The sequence below is a fragment of the Malaya genurostris genome, chromosome 3 (assembly GCF_030247185.1).
Source record: "Malaya genurostris strain Urasoe2022 chromosome 3, Malgen_1.1, whole genome shotgun sequence".
Lineage (NCBI taxonomy): Eukaryota > Metazoa > Arthropoda > Insecta > Diptera > Culicidae > Malaya > Malaya genurostris.
In genome coordinates, this window is record NC_080572.1 from 117,715,110 (window position 1) to 117,741,701 (window position 26,592).

Consider the following 26,592-nt stretch of genomic DNA (forward strand, 5'->3'; position numbering starts at 1 on the left):
AATGACAACTACCACAGGGTAAATTTATAGTGCATTAGACTAATTTCCAATTTATATAAGATGAACTCGATTGATAATAAGAAACTCGCTTCAACTGAAATCGCAGAATGGTTGTAATGGTAGAGATACGCTATAAAAATAACTGCTTGCGTACAAAACTTGAACACAAGTTTGGCGAAGAGAAGCTTAAATATCGATATCCGTATCGCAAGCTTAAATATCGATATCCGTATAGTGTACAAACATATAATTGCATACATTTGGGCTATTGGTTTAATTTTGTCGGCTATAAAACAAATACAAATCACGACAAATAAAGTCTATATTCTGGGTTCGCGTGTTCGGTTTTGGTTCCTAATAAAGTTCAATCTAAGCAGACTCTCATGCATTTGCGAATTCAAAAGTGTGACGATTGATTGAACTGTTTGATTGTAGATCATTAGAAATATAGGCGTTGCCTTGTTCCACATCAATGGCTCGAACAACCCCATGGGGCTGATCCTTGTAGTTTTTTTGTATATTTGAAACACGAGTAAAACACTGCTGGGGCTGCCAGTTTTTCTTGTTATAAAAACCAGATTTAAATTTTGTAACTGACATAAATTATGCATCTAGAACTAGAACACTCCTGAACATGCCCTAAATGCGGTACTAACATGTGATTAGGGCATATCGTGCGATATGCCCTTTTGAAAGTTATGAAAAATAATGCTCATTAGTCTAGTTTTAAACATGAAATTCAAGCATATTGCGCACAATTTCGTAGATTGGGCTTCTATCTACGAGATGATATCGATTATTGTGTTAATGAAGGTTGTAGAGCCGAGCAATGAGCATTATATTTTGTAACATTCGCAAGGGCCTATTGTGCGATATGCCCTAATCACATGTTACTACCGAATGGTCATAAAAAGTTATGGGATGTTCAAAGTAGGACTACCCATAAACACAATTATGAAGCTTTCATTATAAACTTTATTTCATAAATCCAAATATATCTTTTTCTCCGAGAGGTTTAGCATTTCGTTCTTCGTCAGTTCCCAGTACAGCCATTAGTGTCTTATGAAGAAAAGCGCCTGCACTAACACCAAGCTCTATGCTCCTGTTCAATGTATCAGCGTGAAATGACCCTTCTCCAGAAGTTCTTATTGAAGTAACAGATCCCTGATCATCATTGCGATATGATACTCCAATCACAACACTTATAGCACTACATTCTTCCTCTTCAGCCGAAGGATCTACCACACAATGGTCTCCAATTTTGCAAACCGTTACTAACAACGGAGCACGCCGAATATTCAACCTTTCGCAATCGTATGGATCATCAGAAAGCATGATATCGAGAGAACCACCATCCAGTTCGGCTGATGATACCCGTGGCAATTTGGTATTGAATAATGCAGCTTTTACTGCCAGAGATACAGCATCAAACAAATTACCACCACATTCTAAGATCAATATATCGACGTACAATTTCCAGCATTGATGCTTGGCCAGTATGCACAAAGGCCTGAGATCGAATACTTGTCTTGAAAGGTAAGCTTTTGCCAAAGTGTTGGAAATTTCGGTAGCTAACTCTTCTCCTCCGCGACCTTCAAAGTCAGGTGTAGCATTCGCGGAACAATCTACGAAGAATTCAATTTTACCCTCGTTCGGACGATCGATACTAGGAGCGTCGATATCCGCCTTCACAGCAACCAAAATGTCCGTATTGGCAAGTCGAAGTCGAGCCGATCCCATTGCATGAACAACGATGTCAGTTTCAAGCTCCATAGGTCGATAGTCGCGATTTGTTCGACCATCGTTCCTATAGTCCTTCTATGGGAAAATTTATCAGTATTTGTGCACACTTTATTATTTTGCCATACCTGAATGCCATGTAGTATGAATGTTTTTTCTGCTTCACTTAATAAAACATTAGCCATTTGACTCGATTTTATAAACAATGGAACATCACTGATGAACAGAGATGCCAGGTAAAAATTTCAAATATCTGTAGGCAGGGTTGCAAAAATCTGAAAAATCTGAAAAAAAAAAATCTAAGTCAGCAAGTATGACTTGGGTGGCAGTAAACTCTCTATAAAGTATGACACGCAAAACAGACTTGGGCAGCAAAAAAAAGATCGCGGCAATTTCAAAAGTCTGTAAATTTTGACGAAAGTCTGCGAAAAACTCGATTTTCAAAAGTCTGCACAACATGTCTGCAGTACTATGTACGAAATCTGCAGATTTACAGACAAGTCTGCAGATATGGCATCTCTGAATGTGAAACACGATGTATAAATCTACACTCTTACCAGCCGCTACCTAATTTTGGGTCAAAACCTACCCAAAATCAACTAAAGTGCATCTCCCCAATTTTGGGTAAGGAGTGACGATCTCAAAATTTAGGTAAATGTAAGTTTAGTACACGTGTTATGCCATAAGAAAGCACGCTATCCATTTTTACCGATCAACTCAATGTTTGAGTAGATATTGACCTAATTTTGGGTAACTTATAGAAGAGCTCGACAATGAGTAAGTTCTCCTCAAAAAATAAGTAGAAATGATTTTCAGTGTATATCTCGGTTGATTTTTCATTAGGGCGTATAAGCAAGTGACTTTAATCACTCACTCTTTCGATTATTGTGATGTGATCAGAGATGGCATTTCACCAGAGTGATACACGCTGGAGTCAGATTCTTGTCCACACCGAGGATGCAAAAAACGAAGCACCGCACAAAGAGGAAAGCGCACTTCTTCTCAGTGTCGAATAGACAGCATTTGAGTGTGTGCTTGTGGTTAAAGCAGCTGGCGCGAGTGAAACACATTCTCTTCGCATGTATCGCTCACACGCGCTCTCGTCTAAATACATTCAAGTGACCACTGGCGCGTGATGGTGAGCGAACACCTTTGTGAACTTCAATTAATAGAGAGTAGATCTGGCCTTGCTATGAAAAATTTGCAAGGAAAACCGAAAATTTTACGATAAATTGTTTTATTTTGCTGATTTTGCGTGTCCACGCTTCTTCTACGCAAACCATACAGCAGAATGCTCACCTCTGTGAAAGTATATGCATCCACCTCAGAGAATTTATTAGCTAATGCTCTAGCACTTTGGTGTGATTCAGTGGAAGAGGTAAAAGGAAATAAACAAACGCACTCATGATGCGTGCACAGTTTATACAACAGTGGTGTATAAATGTGAAAGAGAAGAACTCTCGTTGAAGTTGTCAGTGCGAGGGGAGAAATTTCGCTTGCTCTTCGCCACACAGAGGAGATAGACATCTCTGGATGTGATTATAGTAATTTTCTTTGATTTCACTACTCTGTTTAAAAGACGAAAGTTTCGGGTATCATTTTATGCAAAGAGTTGAGTGATAAACGTGGAAACTGCTTGGTAATTAATTAAAGAGAAACTGTCACTTGTTTATACGCCCTAATGGAAAATAACCTAGATATGTGAGCGGAGTTCAGCGCTGCCAGGTCATTTTTCCAAAAATCTGTATTCGGCGCAAAAATCTATCTGTACCATATCGGTATCAGAATCTCGTCAACATAAGTTCACGGAAATGTCACCAAAGCACATTTTGGTGACCAAAAAAAAAAAGGTCTCGCAGCAACCTTTTCACCTGTCTATCTATGCTATCAACGAAAATCGGTATTTATCTGTACGATCCGTGAATTATCGGTATTTTGGGAGCTCATATCTGTATTGCGGTATAGAGGTCAAATATCTGTATAAATACCGATAAATCGGTATACCTGGCAACGTTGGCGGAGATGCCAGATATTTTATATCTCTGTTAATTTTTCAAAAGGGCGTATAAGCAAATGACAGTTTCTCTTTGTTTACTTTCTCTTCTATTAATTACCAAGCGGTTTCCACGTTTATCACTCAACTCTTTGCATGAAATGATACCAGAAACTTTCGACATTCAAATAGAATAGTAATATCAAAGAAAATCTTTTTAATCACATCACAATAATCGAAAGAGAGAGTGATTAAAGGGAAACTGTCTTTTGCTTATACGCCCTAATGAAAAATCAACCGAGATATAGAAAAACTAAACGGTTAAAAATAGTTACTCAAAAATGAGTAAGATCCCACTCATCTGCTGAGAAAATGAAACAACTCTGAAAACGATGTTTAGGTAAAATCTAAAAACACATATCCGTTCCGGTTCAGTTTCGTGACGGTTCAGTGAAAGTGTCTGCAGTGCGCCGCCAGTGTTCTTTTTTTGTCAGAACCCTTCCGTTCCGTTTCGGCACAGCAAAAGCAGTGACTTCAGAGAAAATAAAAAAAATATCGGTGACGACCACGACGTAAAATACACTGGTGGCGTGATAAGACAGTTTTGGTTGTGTTGGTAATTTTCTCACGAAATTAAGTATGGCGCGCCGGGATTCAAGCATGTAAACATAAACAAACGACCATTTCAGATTGGGATTTCACTTCTAAGTTACTCCAGTTGTCGCGCAGCCTGGCGAATCTTTGGCACTAATTGAAAATCTGGACATTTTTTCTTCAAGGGCTTGCAAGGTAACGTCGAAATATAGAAAATTTTACACACATCCGATTCTGTTCATTTCGTTGGAGGAAGGATTGAGCGGATCGCACTGTGGTATCTATTACAGTTATTATGGATAATGGAGTGATTGTGCTGTGGGTGGCATTTCAAATGCAGGTGATGGAAACGATTGAAACATCCCGGAACAAAACACCGCATTTCACTGTCAATATTTTCGCAAACAGAACCAACTCTAAATATTTTCATAAAAGCAACTCCCGGAACATCATTTGTTTATGTTTTTTGCCTTTCTCATATAGAAAGGTTATGCAATCACTTGAAAAACCGACTAGTGCAAATTGGCCCGGAGGGCCAAGTGTCATATACCATTCGACTCAGTTCATCGAGCTGAGCAATGTCTGTGTGTGTGTATGTATCTGTGTGTGTGTGTGTGTGTATGTGTCAAATAATTTCACTAGGTTTTCTCGGAGATGGCTGAACCGATTTTGACAAACTAGGATTCAAATGAAAGGTCTCGTGGTCCGATACGGAATTCCTGAATTTCATCCGGATCCGACTTCCGTTTCCGGAATTATAGGGTAAAGTGTGTTCAATATTGTACACCGTCACTTAAACCGGCGAAACAAAAAACGTAAAAAAATTTCTAAACTGGTCTCAAAACTACACAAAACGATAGTCATTATCAGTAGGCAACTAATCAATGTCATATATACCGAAATGGTTCTCACTCACTTTTCTCAGCGAGGGTTTGACCGATTTCCACAAACTTAGATTCAAATGAAAGGTCTCCCGGTCCCATACAGAATTCCTGAATTTCATCCGGATCCGACTTCCGGTTCCGAAATTATAGGGTAAAGTGTGTTCAATATTGTACACCGTCACTTAAACCGGCGAAGCAAAAAACGTGAAAATTTTTCTAAACTGATCTCAAAACTACCCAAATCGATAGTCATTATCAGTAGGCAACTAAACAAACCGATTCCGGCTATCCTGGTTCCCGGTATCCGGTTCCGGAAGTACCGGAAATAGTGGTCATATATACCAAAATGGTTCTCACTCACTTTTCTCAGCGATGGTTTGACCGATTTCCACAAACTTATATTCAAATGAAAGGTCTTCCGGTCCCATACAGAATTCCTGAATTTCATCCGGATCCGACTTCCGGTTCCGGAATTATAGGGTAAAGTGTGTTCAATATTGTACACCGTCACTTAAACCGGCGAAACAAAAAACGTGAAAATTTTTCTAAACTGGACTCAAAACTACACAAATCGATAGTCATTATCAGTAGGCAACAAAACAAACCGATTCCGGCTATCGTGGTTCCCGGTATCCGGTTCCGGAAGTACCGGAAATAGTGGTCATATATACCAAAATGGTTCTCACTCACTTTTCTCAGCGATGGTTTGACCGATTTCCACAAACTTAGATTCAAACGAAAGATCTTCCTGTCCCATACGGAATTCCTGAATTTCATCTGGATCCGACTTCCGGTTCCGGAATTATAGGATAAAGTGTGTTCAATATTGTACACCGTCACTTAAACCGGCGAAACAAAACACATGAAAATTTTTCTAAACTGGTCTCAAAACTACACAAATCGATAGTCATTATCAGTAGGCAACTAAACAACCGATTCCCTTGTTCGCGGTATCCGGTTCCGGAAGTACCGGAAATAGTGGTCATATATACCAAAATGGTTCTCACTCACTTTTCTCAGCGATGGTTTGACCGATTTCCACAAACTTAGATTCAAATGAAAGGTCTCGTGGTCCCATACGGAATTCCTGAATTTCATCCGGATCCGACTTCCGGTTCCGGAATTATAGGGTAAAGTGTGTTCAATATTGTACACCATCACTTAAACCGGCGAAGCAAAAAACGTGAAAATTTTTCTAAACTGGTCTCAAAACTACACAAATCGATAGTCATTATCATTAGGCAACTAAACAAACCGATTCCGGCTATCCTGGTTCCCGGTATCCGGTTCCGGAAGTACCGGAAATAGTGGTCATATATACCAAAATGGTTCTCACTCACTTTTCTCAGCGATGGTTTGACCGATTTCCACAAACTTAGATTCAAATGAAAGGTCTCGTGGTCCCATACGGAATTCCTGAATTTCATCCGGATCCGACTTCCGGTTCCGGAATTATAGGGTAAAGTGTGTTCAATATTGTACACCATCACTTAAACCGGCGAAGCAAAAAACGTGAAAATTTTTCTAAACTGGTCTCAAAACTACACAAATCGATAGTCATTATCATTAGGCAACTAAACAAACCGATTCCGGCTATCCTGGTTCCCGGTATCCGGTTCCGGAAGTACCGGAAATAGTGGTCATATATACAAAAATGGTTCTCACTCACTTTTCTCAGCGATGGTTGACCAATTTCCACAAACTAATATGCAAATGAAAGGTCTTCTGGTCCCATACGGAATTCCTGAATTTCATCCGGATCCGAGTTCCGAATCCGGAGTTATAGAGTGCGTACTAGAAGAGTTTGTGTGTCATGTTAGTTGGTGGCCGTACGAACCGACTTTGACTATACCGGTTCTCGGGTTCCGGTGCCGGAAGTGCATATAATAGTGAACCCATTTCGTTCTCTTAAGGATGGCTTACGCAATCAAAGCACTGTTTTATTCTGTATGTTATGCATAAACAATCACTTGGTTTCTTTCAAAAATCGAAGAGAAAATTTTTGAATAGAATACCACAATATTATATGTACATGAGAAAGGCATCATTACACCACTAGGTGGATTAAGACAGGTTTTTCTTCTTCACGTCTCTCTGTTATTCCAAAATAAAATGACAACCGCACTAACACATAGAAAAACGTGATCACCAGGGTATTTTACATCGTGGGTGACGACGAATTTTATTTCACATATATAAAATTTGCGTAAAAATTGCTCCTTTTAAATAACCCAAGTGTGTTTATTTATTATTCCGTTTACAATTGATTTCTAACTTCGATTTATCATAACAAGTGGCGGTCGCTTAGAGTAGTGTGTCAATGATATAGATTTCCACAGATTTCTGATATCGATCACAGACTGTCAATGAGAACTTCTTATTACTCACCAAAATGATACCGATCGGCTAATATGTTACGGGAAACGTGCATACTGTTTTATTTGCTTGATCACAGATTTTTGAAAAAAAATACCTGGTTTCGTTGGTCAATGGCGTATATGAGCAAAGTTGCCATTTCGAAAACTATGTTTCAACTTGAAAAATCTGTGCACCATCTGTGTTGCATATTTTCGATCATAATCTGTAAAAATCTGTGAAACACATGCCATTTTTATAAAATATTCATAAAAATCTGTAGAAATCTGTGAGTTTTGATAAAATTGTTCGGTTGATTTTTCAAAAGGGCGCATAAGCAAGTGACAGTTTCTCTTTGTTTAATTTCTCTTCTATTAATTACCAAGTGGTTTCAACGTTTATCACTCAACCGACGACACGACCAGACACTCCGAAGCAAAATTGGAATAAAAAGTGTTCGTGAGCGATTTACCGCCAGTTATCGAATATTGAAAGACCCCTAGGTAATAATAAAAATATATTTTACAAGCATCACTGCTGTGGTTGCTACGAAATAGTCGCCATGCACGGCATAATAAACAAACAGGTAATACTTTAAAAGATGTATTATAAGTAAAACACTTTAACATATATCAAGTTAGGCTAAAATATATTCATTGTAGGAATGTACCAGTTATTATGGAGATAACACTATGAGGATGTGATGGTGATCTATCAAAATGGAACATATCCGCCTATATTTACCACTGAATTTTTCTGAAACATTTTCTACGTATCTTTCAACAATATTTAAATGATAGGATAATGTCCCTGTCAAGCCGCCCACTGACTGTCTCTGCTTCTACAGACGTTTAAAAAGAGATTCATTATAAGAATCAAGCACCATCTGCCTAATGATAATCGGTAGCAAAACAAATTTTCTCACGACCAACAAAGCACGCTCAAGAACTATTTACTTACAACACGACTTGCTGTAATACGAGCACAATAAATATAGATTTCATCATTCTACATTTTTATTTATTCCGGACGTTTGAAATATGATTTACTAATAAACCGGTAAATGTTAGCGCAGATTAAAGTTGATTGAAATTGTAATCACAGCATGTTTCACCGGTACCTTAATCATTTATTTATTGTTGCATTTTTATATAAATTAAATATTGGTGAAGTCATTTGAAATTCGTGAAATCTGATTAAAAATGTACAAGAATTTGGATCGAAAAACATTCGAAATATAAATAATTTAAGCTGTTTTAGTACATTTGCATTAAAAGTAAAAAAAATAACGATCGGGACTTTTCACCGAATTTCGAAATTGCAGCACATCACCAACATTCGGGGTCATACACGTTCATCTGAGTGCCTCAATGGGTTGCAGACCATTCTGGCGATTTATTAATTTTTAGTTTGACGTAAAGCCGCCATGACTATGTTCAGTTTTTGCAATGACTGAGCGGAAATATATATTGGAGAAGCCAAGTGAAAGAAAAACTAACAGAAAAGATGAATTTTTGGAAAAAGATACGCTCAGAGACAGGACTCGAACCTGCGTTCTTATGCATTCCGTGCATACGCGCTACCATTTCGCCACTCTGATCTTGTTTTAGCCACTGCAAAACTCGAAACAGACACAGTAGCAACGTACATCGAACATGGTCTACATCCTGGCCGTCTCACCCGACCGATATCTCACATCCAAACATCTTCTCTGTTCATCAAACACTAGTCCTCTCGCTTTATACCTATTTCTCCGATCAAGCATTGAGTAGGAGAGTGTATTTATAATCGCTTGTCACCTTCTTAATGGTGCCAGTCGCTGGCTGGACATCGTCAGCGACAGACCCCTATGAAGGTTGTATTGATTGTCTGCCCTTTCCTACCATGTACCATGGATGTAGACCATGTACCATGGATGTAGACCATGTTCGATGTACGTTGCTACTGTGTCTGTTTCGAGTTTTGCAGTGGCTAAAACAAGATCAGAGTGGCGAAATGGTAGCGCGTATGCACGGAATGCATAAGAACGCAGGTTCGAGTCCTGTCTCTGAGCGTATCTTTTTCCAAAAATTCATCTTTTCTGTTAGTTTTTCTTTCACTTGGCTTCTCCAATATATATTTCCGCTCAGTCATTGCAAAAACAGACCATTCTGGTCTCACGATGAAATTTTCTTCACTCTAGCTAGTCCGCTAGCTGTGAAAAGATAAACAATGGTAACTAGGGTTACTGTAACTGTTATTTCGAAAACAACAATTTCTCAGACCGCGTTGCCAATTTCAAACATTTTCCAAAAGATCTCATTTTGACATTACCAGTTACTGAGGGGTAGCTCGATTTACGATACAGTTTTAAAAGCGAGTGGCAGGTCGTGTCGTCGACTCAACTCTTTGCATGAAATGATCCCTGAAACTTTCGACTTTCAAACAGAATAGTGATATCAAAGAAAATTTTTTTAATTACATCACAATAATCGAAAGAGAGAGTGATTAAAAAGAAACTGTCACTTGCTTATACGCCCCTAGGACAGGACCAGACAACTGGCTTCTTTTTCCAGAAAAATATTTCTCTTCGTATTCCGGTTGCTCCCTGCTGTAAATAATAAATGCCTCGGGATCACTGTTGCCAGTAGAGATAATTATTCATTCTGGAAACTTTCTCCCCTTATAACATGCAATTATTTATCATTTGAAAACACTTAGACAAATGTTATATCGGTCAAAAATATAGCTCTGGATTCATTTTGATCAGATGTTTGTTTTGAAGAAAACGTTTAGATGAAACAGCTTAATAAAATTTTTCTAAAACACTCAATTTTGGGTAATTAACTTTTGCAGTTTTATTAACTAAAGTCGGTATTCAACATATTCTATTTGAGAAAAATAATAACATACAGAAGTATTCAAAGATTCGGTGCTATTCTCAACCAACATAATCAATATTCTCGTCCATATCACTTCGTGATTTCAGGCTTTCTCTTTGTATCATCCAGTGATTGTTAAATGTAGTCGTATACTTTCCGCATTGACAGGACTTAAAAACAAATTGAACTTAAATCTTATTGAAATTAATAATTTTGAAAAGATGACCCGAAAAATAAAATATCCAATATCAAACTACATTGTTACCGACGATACTGACAACATTTTTTCTACCACCCTGCAGTAATATTAGCGGCCCTTACACGAGTCATTAAAAATGTCATTACTAAAAAATAATATCATTTTAATGAACGTGTAATGGTGCAGTAATGACGAGATTTCTAACAAATTTGAAATACATCATTACTTAGTCATCATTTAAAATGACATTTTTAATGCTCGTGTTAGGGCCGCTATTGATTTCAACAACTTGTACTTGCTTATGTCAATTTCAACCAATCACGAGCTGGTCCGAAATTGGTCCTAAAAGTGGATTAACAATTGTCAGGTCCTGTCCTAGATACGCCCTTTTGAAAAATTAACCGAGATTTGTGTTCTGTGACACAAAATCTCCGTAGCAAAATAGGCAAAAAAATCTGTGATTTTCCAGAAAAATCTGTGAATATGGTAACTCTGGATATGAGGGCTGAGGTTACGATCCCAAGCCAAAAGCAAACAAAATACATCTCAAGATATCATTTTAAATTCAATATCAGTTATGAGTACACAGTGATTGAGTAAATATTTTTGAGAGCTTTTACAGAAAAATTATAGTGAAATTATGATGGAGCCAGGTACAATTCGTAGGTTGGATGAAGCTGTTGTCAATAGAATAGCTGCTGGTGAAATTATTCAACGACCAGCAAATGCATTAAAAGAAATGATAGAAAACAGTCTTGATGCAAAGTCAACCAGTATACAAATCATTGTCAAAGTAGGTGGTCTGAAGTCGCTTCAAATCCAGGATAATGGAACTGGCATTCGCCGAGAAGATTTAGGTATCGTGTGTGAGCGATTTACAACTTCAAAGTTACAGAACTTTGAAGACTTATCAGTAATTGATACATATGGATTCCGTGGAGAAGCATTAGCCAGCATCAGTCATGTGGCACATTTAACAATAACGACAAAAACACGGAACGAACAGTGCGCGTTCAGAGCTTCATACGAAGACGGTAAACTGAAGGGAGAAATTAAACCGTGTGCCTGCAACCAGGGAACACAAATAACTGTGGAAGAGCTGTTTTACAATGTCCCAATGCGCAAACAAGCGCTCAAAGCTCCTAATGAAGAGTTCCAAAAAATAACAGAAGTCGTTAGTAAATATGCTGTGCATAACCCACAAACCAGCTTCATGTTGAAAAAATTCGGTGAAAATGCGACTATACGAACCCAGGCAAAATCTACCGTTGAAAACAATATTAAAACAATTCACGGACCATCCATCGGTAAAGCTCTTCTCAAAGTTGCTATGGAAAATAAAATTCTACAAATGATTGTTAATGGTTACGTTACAAACGTGAACTTTTCGCAAAAAAAGGCTATATTCCTGCTATTTATTAACCACCGTGCAGTTGAATCGGTTAATTTAAGGAAAGCTATAGATCAGGTTTATTCACTTTATTTACCCAAGGGATCAGCACCATTTATATATCTTTCTATTGAACTACACCCAAACAATGTTGATGTCAACGTGCATCCGACCAAACACGAGGTTCACTTTTTGCACGAAGAAGAAATTGTCGACCAAATAAAGGAAGCAATAGAACGAACGCTACTTGGTGGCAATGAGTCGAGGTCGTTCTACACACAAGCACTACTGCCTGGTGCATCCGATCCACCAAACTCAGCAAAGCTGAACGAGTCTGGAAGTGATAAATCTAAATTAGAATACAAATTTGTTCGCACAAGTCACAGCGATCAGAAGCTGGAGAAGTTTTTTGGGATAAATGTTTCTAGAAATGCTAGTTTCAATGAAAGCTATGAAAAAACGAAAATTTTCAAACAAGAAAAAATATTCAGGTATGATTGAACAAATTTTCATTTGTCCTAATTTAAGTTGTTTCGATTTTTAGGGAAACAAAACTTACTAGTATTTTAAACTTACGCAGAAGTGTTGAGGATGATTGCGATCGCGATTTAAGAAAAATTTTTAATGAGCTTGCTTTTATCGGTGTAATCGATCGTACACAGGCACTTATCCAGTATGACACTAAAATGTTTCTCACGTCAACCAAAGTGCTTTGCGAAGAGCTTTGCTATCAGATGCTATTGTACAACTTTGGAAATTTCGACTGTATAAATTTCTCCGATCCTCTGCCTTTATTAGAATTGGCAACCTTAGCGCTACAGGACCCTGAGAGTGGGTGGACTGAACAAGATGGGCCAATACCAGAGCTTGCCGAACGAATTGTCGAAATATTATCTTCTAGAGCAGCGCTTATGCGAGAGTATTTTAATCTCTGTATTAGTGCCGAAGGACATATAGAAGCAATTCCATTAATAATCGAAGATTACATACCATCGATAGTTTATCTACCTCAATACATTCTTCGTTTAGCTACAGAGGTCGAATGGGATGATGAACAAGATTGCTTTAAAACGTTTTGTCGCGAAACAGCCAAATACTATGCAAGAGTAGCTTTAACTAAAAATGAACAAGAATACAAATGGGAAGCTGAACACGCGGTCTATTCAGCCATCAAACAATATTTGATACCACCGAGAGCATTTGCTAAGAACGGATGCCTCCTCCAAGTGGCCAATCTTCCAGATCTTTATCGCGTCTTTGAAAGATGTTGATTTTTCGAGGTTTACCAATTATTGTCAACATACTCATGTACGATTTTTTAAGCAATAACACGATTTTATTATTTTATATCACATTTGATTAAATTTATGATTTGCAATCATCTGTTACAGTTTCGGTTTGATATAATACTCCTAATACAGATTGGGCTGGTGAAATCTTTGCTCCCGGTTATCGTTCTTTACGTGTTCTTTAAGTAAATCCATTATCTCGTTGTCATATTCCGATGGGGTCGGTTTCACGCCAGTAGCCCAATAAAAAATGTCCCAATCGTTAGAGGGTAAATTTATAAGACTGTCATAAAGTTTCGTTTGCTGAGCATTCATTGACTCCAGATGTTTGGCTGCAAAAGTACTTAATAGTAAGCCATTCTCGAGCATTCCACGTTTGCGTGATTGGTACAGCAACCTGCGTTTGTGGTGAAATAATGACATCATACAATATTTTTAGTTAATGCTGGCAACGAAGACGTAATTTAAATGTTGGTTTGTACCTCGACTTTTGCAGTTTCAATGGTTCGTTTTGTTTTGCTTTGTATATTGGAATTGGAAGTGATTTATCCTCTAAATCAAACATTGGCGGAAGATTTTTGTTACCGTCGTTAGATGATGAAAGACATCTTCTAGCACAGATCGAACGGCACTGAAGCATCCATCGATTGAAACGCACCTAGAAAAAATAATTTCATAAACGACAGGCAGTAATATGAAATTTATTTCTCCTAATGCAAAACTTACCAGGCGAATGTAATTCATAATTATTTTCAAAAATCTGTAATGTAACGAAAAAATATTACATAAACTGTAAGCAACAATAAGTTTAGTTGTTTTGTTGTTATGATTGTTCCAGCCCGGTGGCAAGGATACGGCGCTCAAGCAAGCAGGGATGCCATTTTTTAAAAAATCTGTGATTAAAAATTCTGTGATGGTAAATTTTTTAAAAATTTGTTATCAAGCCAAAAACCTGTCTGTGAAAATCTGTGCCCGTTTCCCGTACCATAATAGCAATTCAAAAAAAAAGGTCTCACTACCAACACGCTCTGTACCTCAACCGCTCTGTACTTCTTGGTGCTAATTTCAAAAATCTGTGAAAATCTGTGATTTATTCCACAATCTGTGAAAATCTGTGATCATTTTGAGAAATCTGTGAGAATCTGTGTCATTTTTAAAATCTGTACAGAAAATTGAAAATCTGTGAACCTGGCATCCCTGCAAGCAAGTGCTATCGTAGTCAGAGATGCCATTTATACAGATTTATTTGTATTATACAGATTTTTACATACGCATACAGAATACAGATTTTCTAAATTTAATACGGATTCCCCAAGAAGCAAAAAAAAGCTTTTTCGTATGAGCAATCTATTACTATTTGAATGCAGTGACGAGAAGCAAAGTCTTGGCATTAAATTCTTTTTGTGGAATTTTACCTTTCTGTTCCAACAGATGGAAAGAATTATTGCTCATTAAAATTTAATTTTATTAGTGAATTGCTTGGTGAATTGGCATATTGTCGCAAAACTGAAATGTAGAGTCGCTGCTTGTTCAGAGATGATACTTTTAGCAAGAGCTGTCGAATCGGTAGGAAAATTTCTAATTACTCCACCTTTTCAACGATTGCTTTTGAAAACGGGCAAATTCATTTGAAAAATCATAGTAGAAGTTGAAGAAAAAGTTTTTACTCTGAGGTGGTAATGTTGATCTTAGTTCATTGTGCGAAATCTAACGTTTATTCAGAATAGAGCATTAAACTTGGTTTGATACCATTTTTCAAATGCCTGGAAATAACAAATAAAGTATCCAAAATAAATAGTACTCAATCGCTATACATTGTAGCACTCGAGAAATCAACATTACACTGGTATCTGTTTAAAAAAATGTTGATCAGGAAAAACCTAACCTTACCCAATTTTACACATTTCTAAAGATTTTCCATGTTTAATCGTAGTTTACACTAAGTACACAGACTAACAGACATGACAGTATGAGTAAATTCTTATAAAAATAATTTTTCGTGATGCACTAGTTCCACCTAGAGTGACTATAATCAGAGTGGCGACAGCTGTTCGTTTGGAATGACAGCTCCCAGTTCCAAACGAGCAAACGACCTGTCAATTCAATGTAAAGCTAATGGAATGTTTTGAATTGTTGCCAAAATTACGGATGAGATGTCGTCACTCTGGTTATAGGCACTCTAGTTCCACCTATATTGTACTGCGCGAACTATTTACTATCGGCACACCCCTTGTGTTACGTAAAAGTTTTATTACTAGTTGGTTCCCCCTCGTTTGTCAACACCGATCAGCTGCTTGCAGGGATACCTGATTTCATTATAATATTTGAAAATGAATCGTCACAATAAATTATTGGATTTCGTTGATAATATATTTAACATTTGTTGGAAGGTAACCATTTATTTTTCTCAACGTAGTTAATCTAGACTATTTTTGATTGTATTGGTAATTTTCACCCGAAATTAAGTGGCGGCAGACCAGAAGTAAGTAAATATTGTAACAAAACGGGTTCGATTTTTTATTGCGTTGAAGGATGAGAAGTAGGCACAATTCAGTATATAGTTTTGGCAATATGTATTAAATCTGTATCCTGCATGAAATTCGCATGGACGTATACAAATCAATACACTACAGGTAATTCTGTATGAATGGCAACTCTGTTGGTAAATGAAAAAATAAACACAGTCTAGATGACAGACAGGATTGATAGGGTAACATGGCGCCATCATGACACATGTGAGTACTGTCCCAAATAAAGTTATATTCGAAATGACCGTTAAAATGATTGAAGAATTTAATTTGAGTGTCCTGTCTGTTAGTCTGTGCTAAGTAGTAGTAGTAGTAGTAATCACTTTGAAATCGATTTTCTTCTACTCCGAGTGTACTTTTATTGCTGATATCTATTTGTACTACTGAATAAAAGATAAAAATGTTGCAAATCACTACTGCCGATATGAAAATTTCCGAAAGAATCCTCCTTTTCTTGGTTCCATTTTTCATTGGCAGGTGTCGCTACCGGTAAATCAATGTGCCAATACAAATAAATACAGATTTTTTATACAGAGTAATCACCCATCTGACACCGGCATGTGAGCACCAGCCATTTGAAAGTATACCGATTACGTTGAGCCCCTCGCGTTTCGAGCCCCAAACACTGCGATGTTTTGATACTCATCGCGACTCTCAAATTGTAAAAATTATCTCCACTTGATGTCCCAAAACACTGTCTGCTGTATTTTAGGTAAACCGACAAGTTATTGGGAGAGAGTCGACAAAAAATTCACTAATTTTCGTGCACTAAACAAGGTAAACGCGTATAACAAATGTATTACTGTTTGATTGTTTACGTTGCAATCAGCTGATTTTGAAGTTTCGATTTTGATCTCTTCAAGATGGCGTCGTGACAGGGGGCCGAGAGTAATACAGATTTCCAATGAAAAAATCTAGCAGCTCTGCTCTAAAGCATGGTTATTTTTGACAGATCGATGGTTATTTCTCGCCACTGAAAAATAATCTTGCAAAGAAAATTTAATATAAATTCTTTAGTCAAAATTATTTCCAGTGTAAAATAAATCCAAATATCTTTCCAACCGTCAAACTTTGGAATGGGCCGCAGTTTTAGTTAAATTCAACTACTCGACACAAAATAACCACTCAAGTGTCAGATTTTAACCAAAAGTTAAAATTAACCGCGAAATGATTCACAATGAACGACTCAGACGTCACAGTCAACCTTCATCACCGTCACTGTCAACATTAATTACATGCATTCCTGTGGAGCCATTCACACGTAACGTCACCGTCACGGAACGTCTTGACGGACGGATCGTGTGAACGTTCCGGGAAATAAAGTATTAAACTAATTTTGACGGAGGCTGACGTTCCGGTGACGGTGACGAAAGAAGGCGAATCGTCTGAATCGTAAATTAGTCATCATTAAAAATGACAAAAATAATGATCGTGTATGGGCCGAAAAACAGCCAGAGGAGAGATACACTGAAGCAAAACCAAATACAAAGAATTTGTAGGGTAGAAGAGGTATTTTGGTCACTTCATATATTTTAGCCAACCTAACAAACTTTATCAATTTTATCGGATTATATCGATGTTAAGTAACCCATGTTGCATCAATTTGAAGCTAATAACATTAAATTACCTATTGCGGAAGGTTTTTTCATAGATATTACAACATTTGGTGGATATTTTTACAAAATGGGCCAAAATAAAATCAATCCTAAAGTGGGTTAAAATACCTCTGTTACCCTATTTGGCAAAACCACAATTGCAAATCGAATTTGGGTTTCACGCAACTATTTATTTGTTAAAATAGTGACAAAAGAATATCTGGTTTGATTTAGAAAACATTGCTGCTTGAAAGTACTAAACATGATAATCAATTTTACACAATAGGTTAGTTTGTTTCGAACGACATTTCGATAAAAACAACAAATATTTTACTTGTGCGTTCCTTTCAATTTCTTGGCAAACAATTTAAATTCTATCGCTAACGCAAAAGAGTGAAGAGATCAAATCAAGACATTATCAGGTTTATCTCTCTCCAAGTTAGGGATCCTAACATTTACTGGGAACATTGTAAACGTCAGTCTTGTCTGCATTTACTGAGCGATAGCAAGTTGAAGCCTTCCCGCTTGTACGCGGCGGGCAGATTTCCCCCCAGACGGCTGGCTATGCCTGCCAGACATTTTTGCCGGAATTCTGCCAGAATTTCGGCAAAAGTCTGGCAACAATGCAACAACCGTTTCCGGCAGAGAATTTCGCCTAGCGGTTATTAACGGTTCTCTTCTGTCGGATTCTAGCCATACAAGATTGGCAGAACCGTTTTGAATCAGTTCTACATTTTATGCGCCTTGGTTTTATTTTGTCAATAAAAGATACATATAAAAGGCATAAAGTTATTGCCCTTCATATATACTAATCATGGAAAATGTTATTACCAATAACATTACTTTCTCACTACCAAACATACCCATATTTCAATCTCATTTACCTCGTCTCAAGATTCGTTTTTTGTACGTACATGCGGGATTGACGAATATCAAATGAAGTCGAATAAAAAAAAAGAAAAAAGAAAGAGGAGGGAAATAAACAAGACACGTACGGCGAGATAATGACGCAATTTCGCCTGGACAATTTTGACAGCAGCCGGAATGCAGCCAGCCTTCTGACGGTTGCCAGAATTCCTCACAAGCGGGTACGCGTAGCATGCTGGAGGTAGGTTGTTGCTAGACAGCAAGACAAAAAGTGCCATTAAACGATTTGAAGCTATAACTGGTATGCTCTGATCTTGTGTCATGCAAGCTCGAATGAAATTCCATGTTATGTCGTTTTGCCTGAGAAATTGACAACTACCCAGGGTAAATTTTGAGTGCTTAAGATTAATTTCTAATTTATATAAGATGAACTCGATTGATAATGAGAAAAAGTTTATCGCTTCAACCGAAATCGCAGAATGGTAGAGAAACTTAACACTATAAAAATATCTGCTTGCATACAAAACTTGAACACAAGCTTGGCGAAGAGAAGCTTAAATATCAAAATCCGTATCGCAAGTATGTACAAAGTATGTAGCAAAGTGAGATATTTATTAATTTCGTCGGCTATAAAACAAACAATGTTCAGTGTTGGTTCCTAATCAAGATCATCGATCCTTATATTCACAAAACTATGTCCCAATACGGAGAGATTCTCTCTATCGAAAAAGAAAAGTGGAAGAATTTTTTCCCCGGTATTCTAAATGGCGTACGTTTGTTACGCATGCGCTTGAGGAGACCTATACCTTCTTATGTGACATTCGGTCAGGATACAAGAATACCGTGCAAATCACTTGTTACCTATGACAATCAGATGGCCACATGTCAATATTGCCAAAAAGCTGTTCACTACGGTAAGCCATGTGATAAACCGGACAAGGAGACAACTATACCAAAGGACAACGGTGCTTCCTTCACATCAACCCCAAGCAACCCCAGTACACCTGTGACAGTCACCAACAACAGTGAAGCATCCTCTTCAACGAAACCATCAAACGTATCCCCTATAGAACAAAGTACACCAGCTGCAGTTAACAGCTTACCATCCAACCAACCAGCAACTGCAAACAATGTACAACAAAGCGCATCTACACCAACTAGCAACGAAATCAACAACAATACCACCGATGCGGCAATGGATGACGAGACGAACCACGAATGAAGTGCCCTCCAATCCTCGCAGGAGGAAAATGGAAGCTCCTCTCCCCCTAGAAAAAGGGTGACAACGAGATCCAATACAAAAAAAAAATCTTTTATTTAAAAACTCAGCTAAATCGGCCACGTAAAGCTTGTACGCAAATAGGCCTGAATAAAATATCTTTTAAATAAAAAAAAAGATCAATCTAAGCAGACTCTCGTGCAATTGCGGATTCAAAAGTGTGACGATTGATTGAACTGTTTGATTGTAGATCGTTAGAAAGTTTGGTTGCCTTGTTCCACACCAATGGGTCGAACAACCCATTAGGCTTATCCTTGTAGTTTTTGTTCAAGTGTTGAAAATTTGGTTCTATCACTAAAAACCTAGAAAACCTAACCGATTCTTAGCGTACAGAATCATTGCATGGATAGTACTACGATCTTGCTGACACTATGAATCCTTCCAGGTCGTGGCTCGAACATATGACAACTAGCTTGTAAGACCATTTATTGTATGACAATCACGAAAAAAAATCATGATTATTTTATTCAATTTTTGAAACCAACAAGGTTTTTTCAATGTTCTGGACTTTTGAAATGTCGAGAAAAATATCACGAAACATTAAAATATCATACAATCTAAATCCGGTTAAACAATTTGAGAATCAGCAATTAATTTAAAACTTATGATGAAAAATTTGACTCGTGGCATGGTGACTTCACACGTGCCGGGTGTGGCGAAGCGCGCATTTATCAACGCTCATGGACTTTTTTAATTATTCCTGTCCACTATCAAACGAAGAGGAGAGAAAAAATGATTTATTTAGACTTCGCATAGCATGCACATCCCTAAACTACAACTTTAAATGTTGATAAGAAATCCTTCAATTACCGATGCACAGTTGATAACAGTAAATTGAATAGCTCTTCATTAGCAAATACATACTTCAGGCATTCGATAGACAATTTTATCATTCCTCTTATGATAACAACATTTAGCGCAAATTTCTTTTCAATAAGTTAGTTCGAATGTGTGATTCACAAATGGCAATGCTTTGAATATTAGTATCATAATACATTGCATGAAGCGTAGACGCTTCTTATCAAAAAGTGTGGCCATTTTGTAATTAACACTATGATATGTTTAATAAACGTATAACATATGTATAGTGAAGAATAAACTTTTGTAATGAAATCATAACATTTGCAAAATGGAAATACAAAATCAAATTTACCTAATAATAGCTGTATTTGGTGCCGTGTCAACACTTCTACTTATATTCTTAGTTATCTTATATATTTATGTGATCAATATTAAAAAGCTTGTGGTTGTTAAAGAACCTACGTAAACATTTATTTTCTAACGAGTTCGAATGATCTTGTGTACTAATGTAGTATTTTTAACGAAACAGAAGGAAGAATGAAAACTACGGATTCAATCAGGATGTAAAAACTCGTAATATAACGGATGATTCTGGGCCAATTGATTTGGAAGTTGCTCGTAAGCCACCGATCAAAAGCAATCTCACTAAGCAGTAAGTATATTGTGTTAAAAAGTTCTGTCAAATCAAATTATTTTGCATTCGATACGAAAAATTTCATTCTGTTCGTTATCTGCATTAGAAGCAAGAGCCATTGAACTAAGTATCGAATTGGCTACGGAATGAAAGCTCTCCAGTATCCAGGTTTGATATATCGATCATATCAGTTTGGTGACAATAACCAAAAATATTGAACATAACATTCCAACTTGTTAAATATGGCGAAATGTTTTACACTGTGGCAACTAGCTTTGGTATTTTTATCGATCTTTTTCATGCTCTAAAAATCTTAGATCTATGTTTGAATAAAGCCTGGATATTATATTTACCATCGATTGGGTGGAGGATAATAGACCAAGTTTTCTGTACTTCATGAGTAATCTTTCACTTGTTCGGATTCTAATTGCGTGATATCTATCATTTGTAGGGTAACGGCTTCAGTAGCCATCTCAGCTCCAGTAGTCATCTCATATACGAAAACCACTAGCTAGTATGAGATCTGCTGTCTCTGTTCGATAGATTGACATTCGAGGTATGATGATAATAGGTGCATTAACTTCGAGTTTTTGCGTCGCTATAACAGCAGTTTGGAACAATTTTCGAACTAATTTTACTGCAGTATTGTTTTATAGAGCTGAAGTAAAATATTGTATCCGATTTTATCACAATTCCTTGATCGAAAGTCGAGTAATCGGCAAAATAATGTGGCGATTCTACTAATGAGATGACTATTAGTACAATAGCCCTATTAGAAACAAGTTTTCGTCATCAGGGAGCCCAACCATCAATATTCCAAATGACATAGAAACTGTTTTAATCCACCTACTGGTTTGATGATACCTGTGATACTCGTTCTCAATTATACCTACAAGTATATTTTAGTGTTAGCGTGTAAATGCTGGGTTGACAGACTACTTCCAGATACAGACAGATTGGTTGTATCTTACTTGAGTATCATACTCATATTTTCATGATTATTACGGAAGGATTCTTTAAAAAAAACTTTGGATTGAATCTTAAATAAAAACAAAAGCGAAATCAACTCCGTTTTCAAATTTTTTTACCATCACTTCCGGAATCGGTAACCAATAACCGATATAGCCGAAATGGATTCGTTTAGCCAGTAGCTAACATCAATTTTAAACAATTTTGAACAAAAATTGAGAAGTTTTTCGTTTTTTTTCTGCATCACCGCTCTACATGAAATTTAGAACACATTTCACCTTGCAATTTCTGAACTGGAAGTAGGATCCGAATAAAATTCAATAGCAACTCATTGGACTGTAAGACCTTTGATTTGAGCCAAAGTTTACGAAAATGGGCTTAGGCGTCTCTGAAAAAATGAAGTATTCGGTTACTAAACTCTGTAAATAATCGATTAAGTTCGTAATTAGAAATTAGTAACACCACTACCATATTCTCAGAGAGTAACTACAGAATTCAGCATTCGTGAGCTGAGTCGCAAAAGCTAGAAACTGAGGACCGATACAGCGGAAGTCGGATCGTTTCAATGGCTTTACCTATGGTCGCGAAATCAACAGTGACAGTGTCTTTTGTTTGTTATGGATACTTATTTCGAAATCGTTTAGTTATCAGTATTACTCTTTATATGAATAAATAATAAGATGTTTTTGAATTTCATAGGCACAACGAAAACATTGGCAGACAAAACAAAGATGTTCGCAAAGAGAAACGACTGGCAGGAGGCCATGGACGTGGTGATCGAAACCGCCAACCATCCGAAAGCGGAGATACATCTGGACGTGACTTCGATAGTGCCTTCGATAACGAGATCAACAATATGTTTGATATCGATTATTATGATGATCAGGATAGCGTTGGTAGTGCACGCTACAACCAAACAGGTCGCCAACAGACCGCTGCACCATCTTCAGGCGTAATGATGAATGGCGGCGATCGCAACAGAAATTTAGGCCAAGGAAGTAATAATGCGAACCGCCAATCAAACAATCAACAGCATAAAAGCAGGCAAGCGGGTAGAGGCGGTTTCCAAAGTTCTGCACACGAAGGAAGAACGTACTTTAATGAAATGAGCATGCGTTATTAATTTTGTATCCCATGGAAATAAAACCAGTAACGTGTCAATATAAAGCATGAGTGATATGAAACATATCTGGACTGTTAATTTTATACATTTGACGTGAATAAGTCTTACTTTACGAGGGTAGTTACTTATGTATTTAGTCTAGAAAGCAAACAGTATTATATTGGATCGGAAATGATTTAATTGTTTTTCAAAATAATCTCCTAGATGATCAACACACTTTTGCATACGCTTGATCCAATGTTCATAACACTTTTTCCTCTCTCCTTGCAAAGCAAAGTCCTGCATTGAACCGCCAACCCGGGTTTTCTTTCCTTGAGGTACCCTCAAAACACGGTTTTTGAACGTTCACCAGCTTCTTCAGGAATATTGTATCTCTCCACGCAGTTTATCCTTCATGGAAGGGAACAAATGGACGTGGTTAGGTGCCAAGTCAGGACTTTACGGCGGGTGGTCCATCAATTCGACGTTTTGGGTGCTCAAATGTTCGGTTGTTTGAGCCGATGTGTGAGAGCTTGCATTATCGTGATGAAGAATGATCTTGCGTCTTACGTTTGTTTTCCATATTTCACGGAAAACTTTTGGCAAACAAATGATGGTATACCAATCAGAATTGACGGTCTTTCGATCTTCTAAAGCAACGGTAGTGATATGTCCGTTTATACCGAAAAAACAAATCATGTTTTGTCACCTGTGTAGATGTTATGCACCAAATTTTAAGCACCACGATTGAACTGTTTCAGTGTTTCTTTGCACCAATCGACACAAGTCTTTTCTTTTCTTGTCAAATTATGTGGGACCCAAAGTGAACAAATTTTTTGCACGACTAAATGTTCATGCAAAATTACATATAAGCTTTGCACAATAATGCCCAAGGGCCCAAGGCTGCCACCATTGACGGGGCGTCACGTGGTCTTCAATTATCAGATTTTTCACAGCATCGATGTTTTCTGGCAAAACAACTGATTTTGGACGACCTACCTTGAATTCGTCGGCAAGCGAACTACGACCACGATTAAATTCGTTATGCCAGTTTTTTACAGTCGAATAGGATAGTGCTACACTGCCAAAAGTCGAACTAAGTTGATTCGCGTTTATTTATTTATTTATTCTTAAAACAAATGTAGACTACAGACAAAAAATACAATGGTTCCTTATATGCTATACATTATGTCTACGATTTGGTTTCAATTTTTCTTTTATTTGTTTTTTGGACATAGTTAGATCGATTTTTCGGCAGTTTTCGTTGTAAAAGCGCATCATTTGATTAACAGGATTATTTTTGGCATAGTTTGTTATTTTTTCGAGAATATTTGACGACTTCTGAGATGGCAGCTAGGAGCATAAAATTTTAGTTGTTAAAGCAACGATTCAGATTATACTCGTTGAGAAATAATGTCGTTGATAAAATAAAGCATTGTAGCTGTGGAGCGTTGGTGGTTCAATGCATAGGGCGCTGGTCTTACAAGCCAGTTGTCGTATGTTCGAGCCCCGACCTGGATGGATTCTTAGTGTCAGTAGGATCCATAGTACTAGCCATGCAATGATTCTGTACACTGAGAATCGGCTGCGAAGTCTGTTGAAACAGAAAGACCAAATTCCACAAAAGGAATGTAATGCCAGGACTTTGCTTTTTTAGTTGTGGAGCGTTCTTCGAGTGTTTGTAAGCTTATGAGCATACAACGCGCCTTATGTGATGGAAGAGAAAATGTAGTCTAGTTTAGTCTACGAAGCGCATACAGTAGAAATTGTTTTTCGACAGATTCGATGCGCTCTTTGTGTACGGAGGTACATGGGTTCCATACTATATTGCAGTATTCCAAAATTGGCCTGACATAAGTTGTATATAATAATTTTATTGTGTAAGGATCCTGAAAATTATGACTGAAACGTTTAATGAAGCCTAACCAAAGATAAACTCAAGATGGAATAGTCTATGATTTTTCATACACCATTTTAATATGACCCCTCGATGAAATCAGTTCACCGTCAGTCGCAGTTCAATGACTAGTTGAACCGAAACAACAAACGCCCAGTCGCTCTATGCGTCGTAACTATGATGATGTTTGTTTTCATATTAGTAACAAATCGTGTTTCGTTTAATTCGTTTAAGACGGTTTAATATGCTTTAGAAGCAATCAGATCCAAAAAGGCGGGTGAGTAATGTCAGAGACATAACTGGATGTCGTGAATACGAAAAAACTGACACGCTCCCATCACTTTTCCGAATATCAGTTAGTTGATTGATTGTATGAATTGTGCAAGCTTTCCTCTTTTTCACTAATAGAATTTGAAGCGATACACCTACATTAAAGTACAGTTTAGTTACATTAAACAGCTACTATTCTACAACTATATATTCCAAACTTGAAACAATTCCTTTTTAATTTGCTAATATAGGAAGCTAGGTACGACAAATTTGTAGTTTATTTTTATTGAAGCTATGAAGTTCGAAGATATCTGATTCTTCTCGAAATTTCAGTACGAGACAATTGCAATGGCCTGGTCTGAAATGTATCTACGATCTTCGGTATGCAAGAGTGATTCTAATAATAATAATAATAATGATAATAATAATAATAATAATAATAATAATAATAATAATAATGATAATAATAATAATAATAATAATAATAATGATAATACAGATTAATCTGTATATATGGCAACCCTGTTTCGCAAGGCATATTTTCACACGACCCCATACTAGTATAAAGATGTGTTCAACATCATCATTTTCGCTTTCGCATTGCCGTTCGTAATTGAATGTGTTAGTGACGGTACAAATCTGCTTTTCTACCTGTCTTCGGAGCCATCGTTCTGACGGTGTCTCGTACGTACAGAGTAGCTGCTTTAACTTAAATGACGCTATTTCTCACATCACATTTCCTTTTATACGTGCTAGTGGTAGCACGGTAGGACGTCCCCTTTGTTAGAATTCCTTTCCTATACGCAGAACGGGAAACAGTGAAACGATATAAAAGAGAGTTAGCAGAGCGGCAGCCAGTAATACTGAATGGGTCGTCGAGCTGTGGAGGAACAATTAAGGGCAAGGCAAAGTCCCGCTCAAACCGTGCTGGTCTGAAGTGCCCAGTTGGCGGCAGAATCCATCGTTTGCCTCGGAAGGGGAACTACGCCGAGCGTGTCAGTGCTGGTGCATCGGTCTATCTGGCGGCAGTGATGGAGTACTTGGTTGCCGAAGTGTTGGAGTTGACCGGTAACGCTGCCCATGACAACGAAAACGAAAATCATCCCTCGCCATCTGCAGCTGGCCATCCGTTGAAAACCCCGTCCTTTTCAGGATGACCACATCACTGTGATAAAGAAATATTTAGAATTGCTTTAAGTTTAGCCAGTTCTGATACGCCTGGAAAGTAGAATGCGCAAATCAAGTGGAAACATTTGTTCTAACAATTTTTGTTTTCGGCCGCATACTAAAGTACTCGCGACAAAAATACATATTGATCTGTGGCAACTCTGTTTCGCACGGCATA

The 26,592-nt window shown here is 37.4% G+C and overlaps 4 protein-coding genes across 4 annotated transcripts; 2 read left to right on the forward strand and 2 right to left on the reverse strand.

Annotated features, from left to right (window-relative positions):
* Positions 1-952: 952 nt before the first annotated feature.
* LOC131438585 (exosome complex component RRP42) lies at positions 953-1,995 on the reverse strand. The gene is made up of 2 exons (XM_058608693.1): positions 1,869-1,995; positions 953-1,818 (listed from the first exon to the last, which is right to left on the reverse strand). The coding sequence occupies exons 1-2, from the start codon at positions 1,923-1,925 to the stop codon at positions 976-978; spliced, it is 900 nt and encodes a 299-aa protein (XP_058464676.1). The 5' UTR covers positions 1,926-1,995; the 3' UTR covers positions 953-975.
* A 9,034-nt stretch (positions 1,996-11,029) lies between these two features.
* On the forward strand, positions 11,030-13,363 carry LOC131437013 (DNA mismatch repair protein Mlh1). The gene is made up of 2 exons (XM_058606049.1): positions 11,030-12,507; positions 12,561-13,363. Exons 1-2 carry the CDS (start codon positions 11,267-11,269, stop codon positions 13,285-13,287), a joined length of 1,968 nt encoding a protein of 655 aa, XP_058462032.1. The 5' UTR covers positions 11,030-11,266; the 3' UTR covers positions 13,288-13,363.
* Positions 13,326-14,183, reverse strand: LOC131437014 (succinate dehydrogenase assembly factor 2, mitochondrial). Its single transcript, XM_058606050.1, has 3 exons — positions 14,032-14,183; positions 13,788-13,963; positions 13,326-13,702 (listed from the first exon to the last, which is right to left on the reverse strand). Exons 1-3 carry the CDS (start codon positions 14,047-14,049, stop codon positions 13,429-13,431), a joined length of 468 nt encoding a protein of 155 aa, XP_058462033.1. The 5' UTR covers positions 14,050-14,183; the 3' UTR covers positions 13,326-13,428.
* Positions 14,184-20,525: 6,342 nt separating this feature from the next.
* LOC131436729 (uncharacterized) lies at positions 20,526-23,166 on the forward strand. Its single transcript, XM_058605608.1, has 3 exons — positions 20,526-20,837; positions 20,905-21,027; positions 22,678-23,166. Exons 1-3 carry the CDS (start codon positions 20,704-20,706, stop codon positions 23,099-23,101), a joined length of 681 nt encoding a protein of 226 aa, XP_058461591.1. The 5' UTR covers positions 20,526-20,703; the 3' UTR covers positions 23,102-23,166.
* The last annotated feature ends 3,426 nt before the right edge of the window (positions 23,167-26,592 follow it).

Coding starts and splice junctions, on each gene's coding strand:
- LOC131438585 (XM_058608693.1), bottom strand. CDS start 1,925: ATGGCTAATGTTTTATTAAGTGAAGCAGAAAAAACATTCATACTACAT. Junction 1,819..1,868: donor TCATACTACATGGCATTCAG/GTATGGCAAAAT, acceptor ATTTTCCCATAG/AAGGACTATAGGAACGATGG.
- LOC131437013 (XM_058606049.1), top strand. CDS start 11,267: ATGATGGAGCCAGGTACAATTCGTAGGTTGGATGAAGCTGTTGTCAAT. Junction 12,508..12,560: donor AAACAAGAAAAAATATTCAG/GTATGATTGAAC, acceptor TTCGATTTTTAG/GGAAACAAAACTTACTAGTA.
- LOC131437014 (XM_058606050.1), bottom strand. Junction 13,703..13,787: donor TTGAAACTGCAAAAGTCGAG/GTACAAACCAAC, acceptor CCACAAACGCAG/GTTGCTGTACCAATCACGCA.
- LOC131436729 (XM_058605608.1), top strand. CDS start 20,704: ATGGAAATACAAAATCAAATTTACCTAATAATAGCTGTATTTGGTGCC. Junction 20,838..20,904: donor GTGGTTGTTAAAGAACCTAC/GTAAACATTTAT, acceptor TTAACGAAACAG/AAGGAAGAATGAAAACTACG. Junction 21,028..22,677: donor AAAAGCAATCTCACTAAGCA/GTAAGTATATTG, acceptor TGAATTTCATAG/GCACAACGAAAACATTGGCA.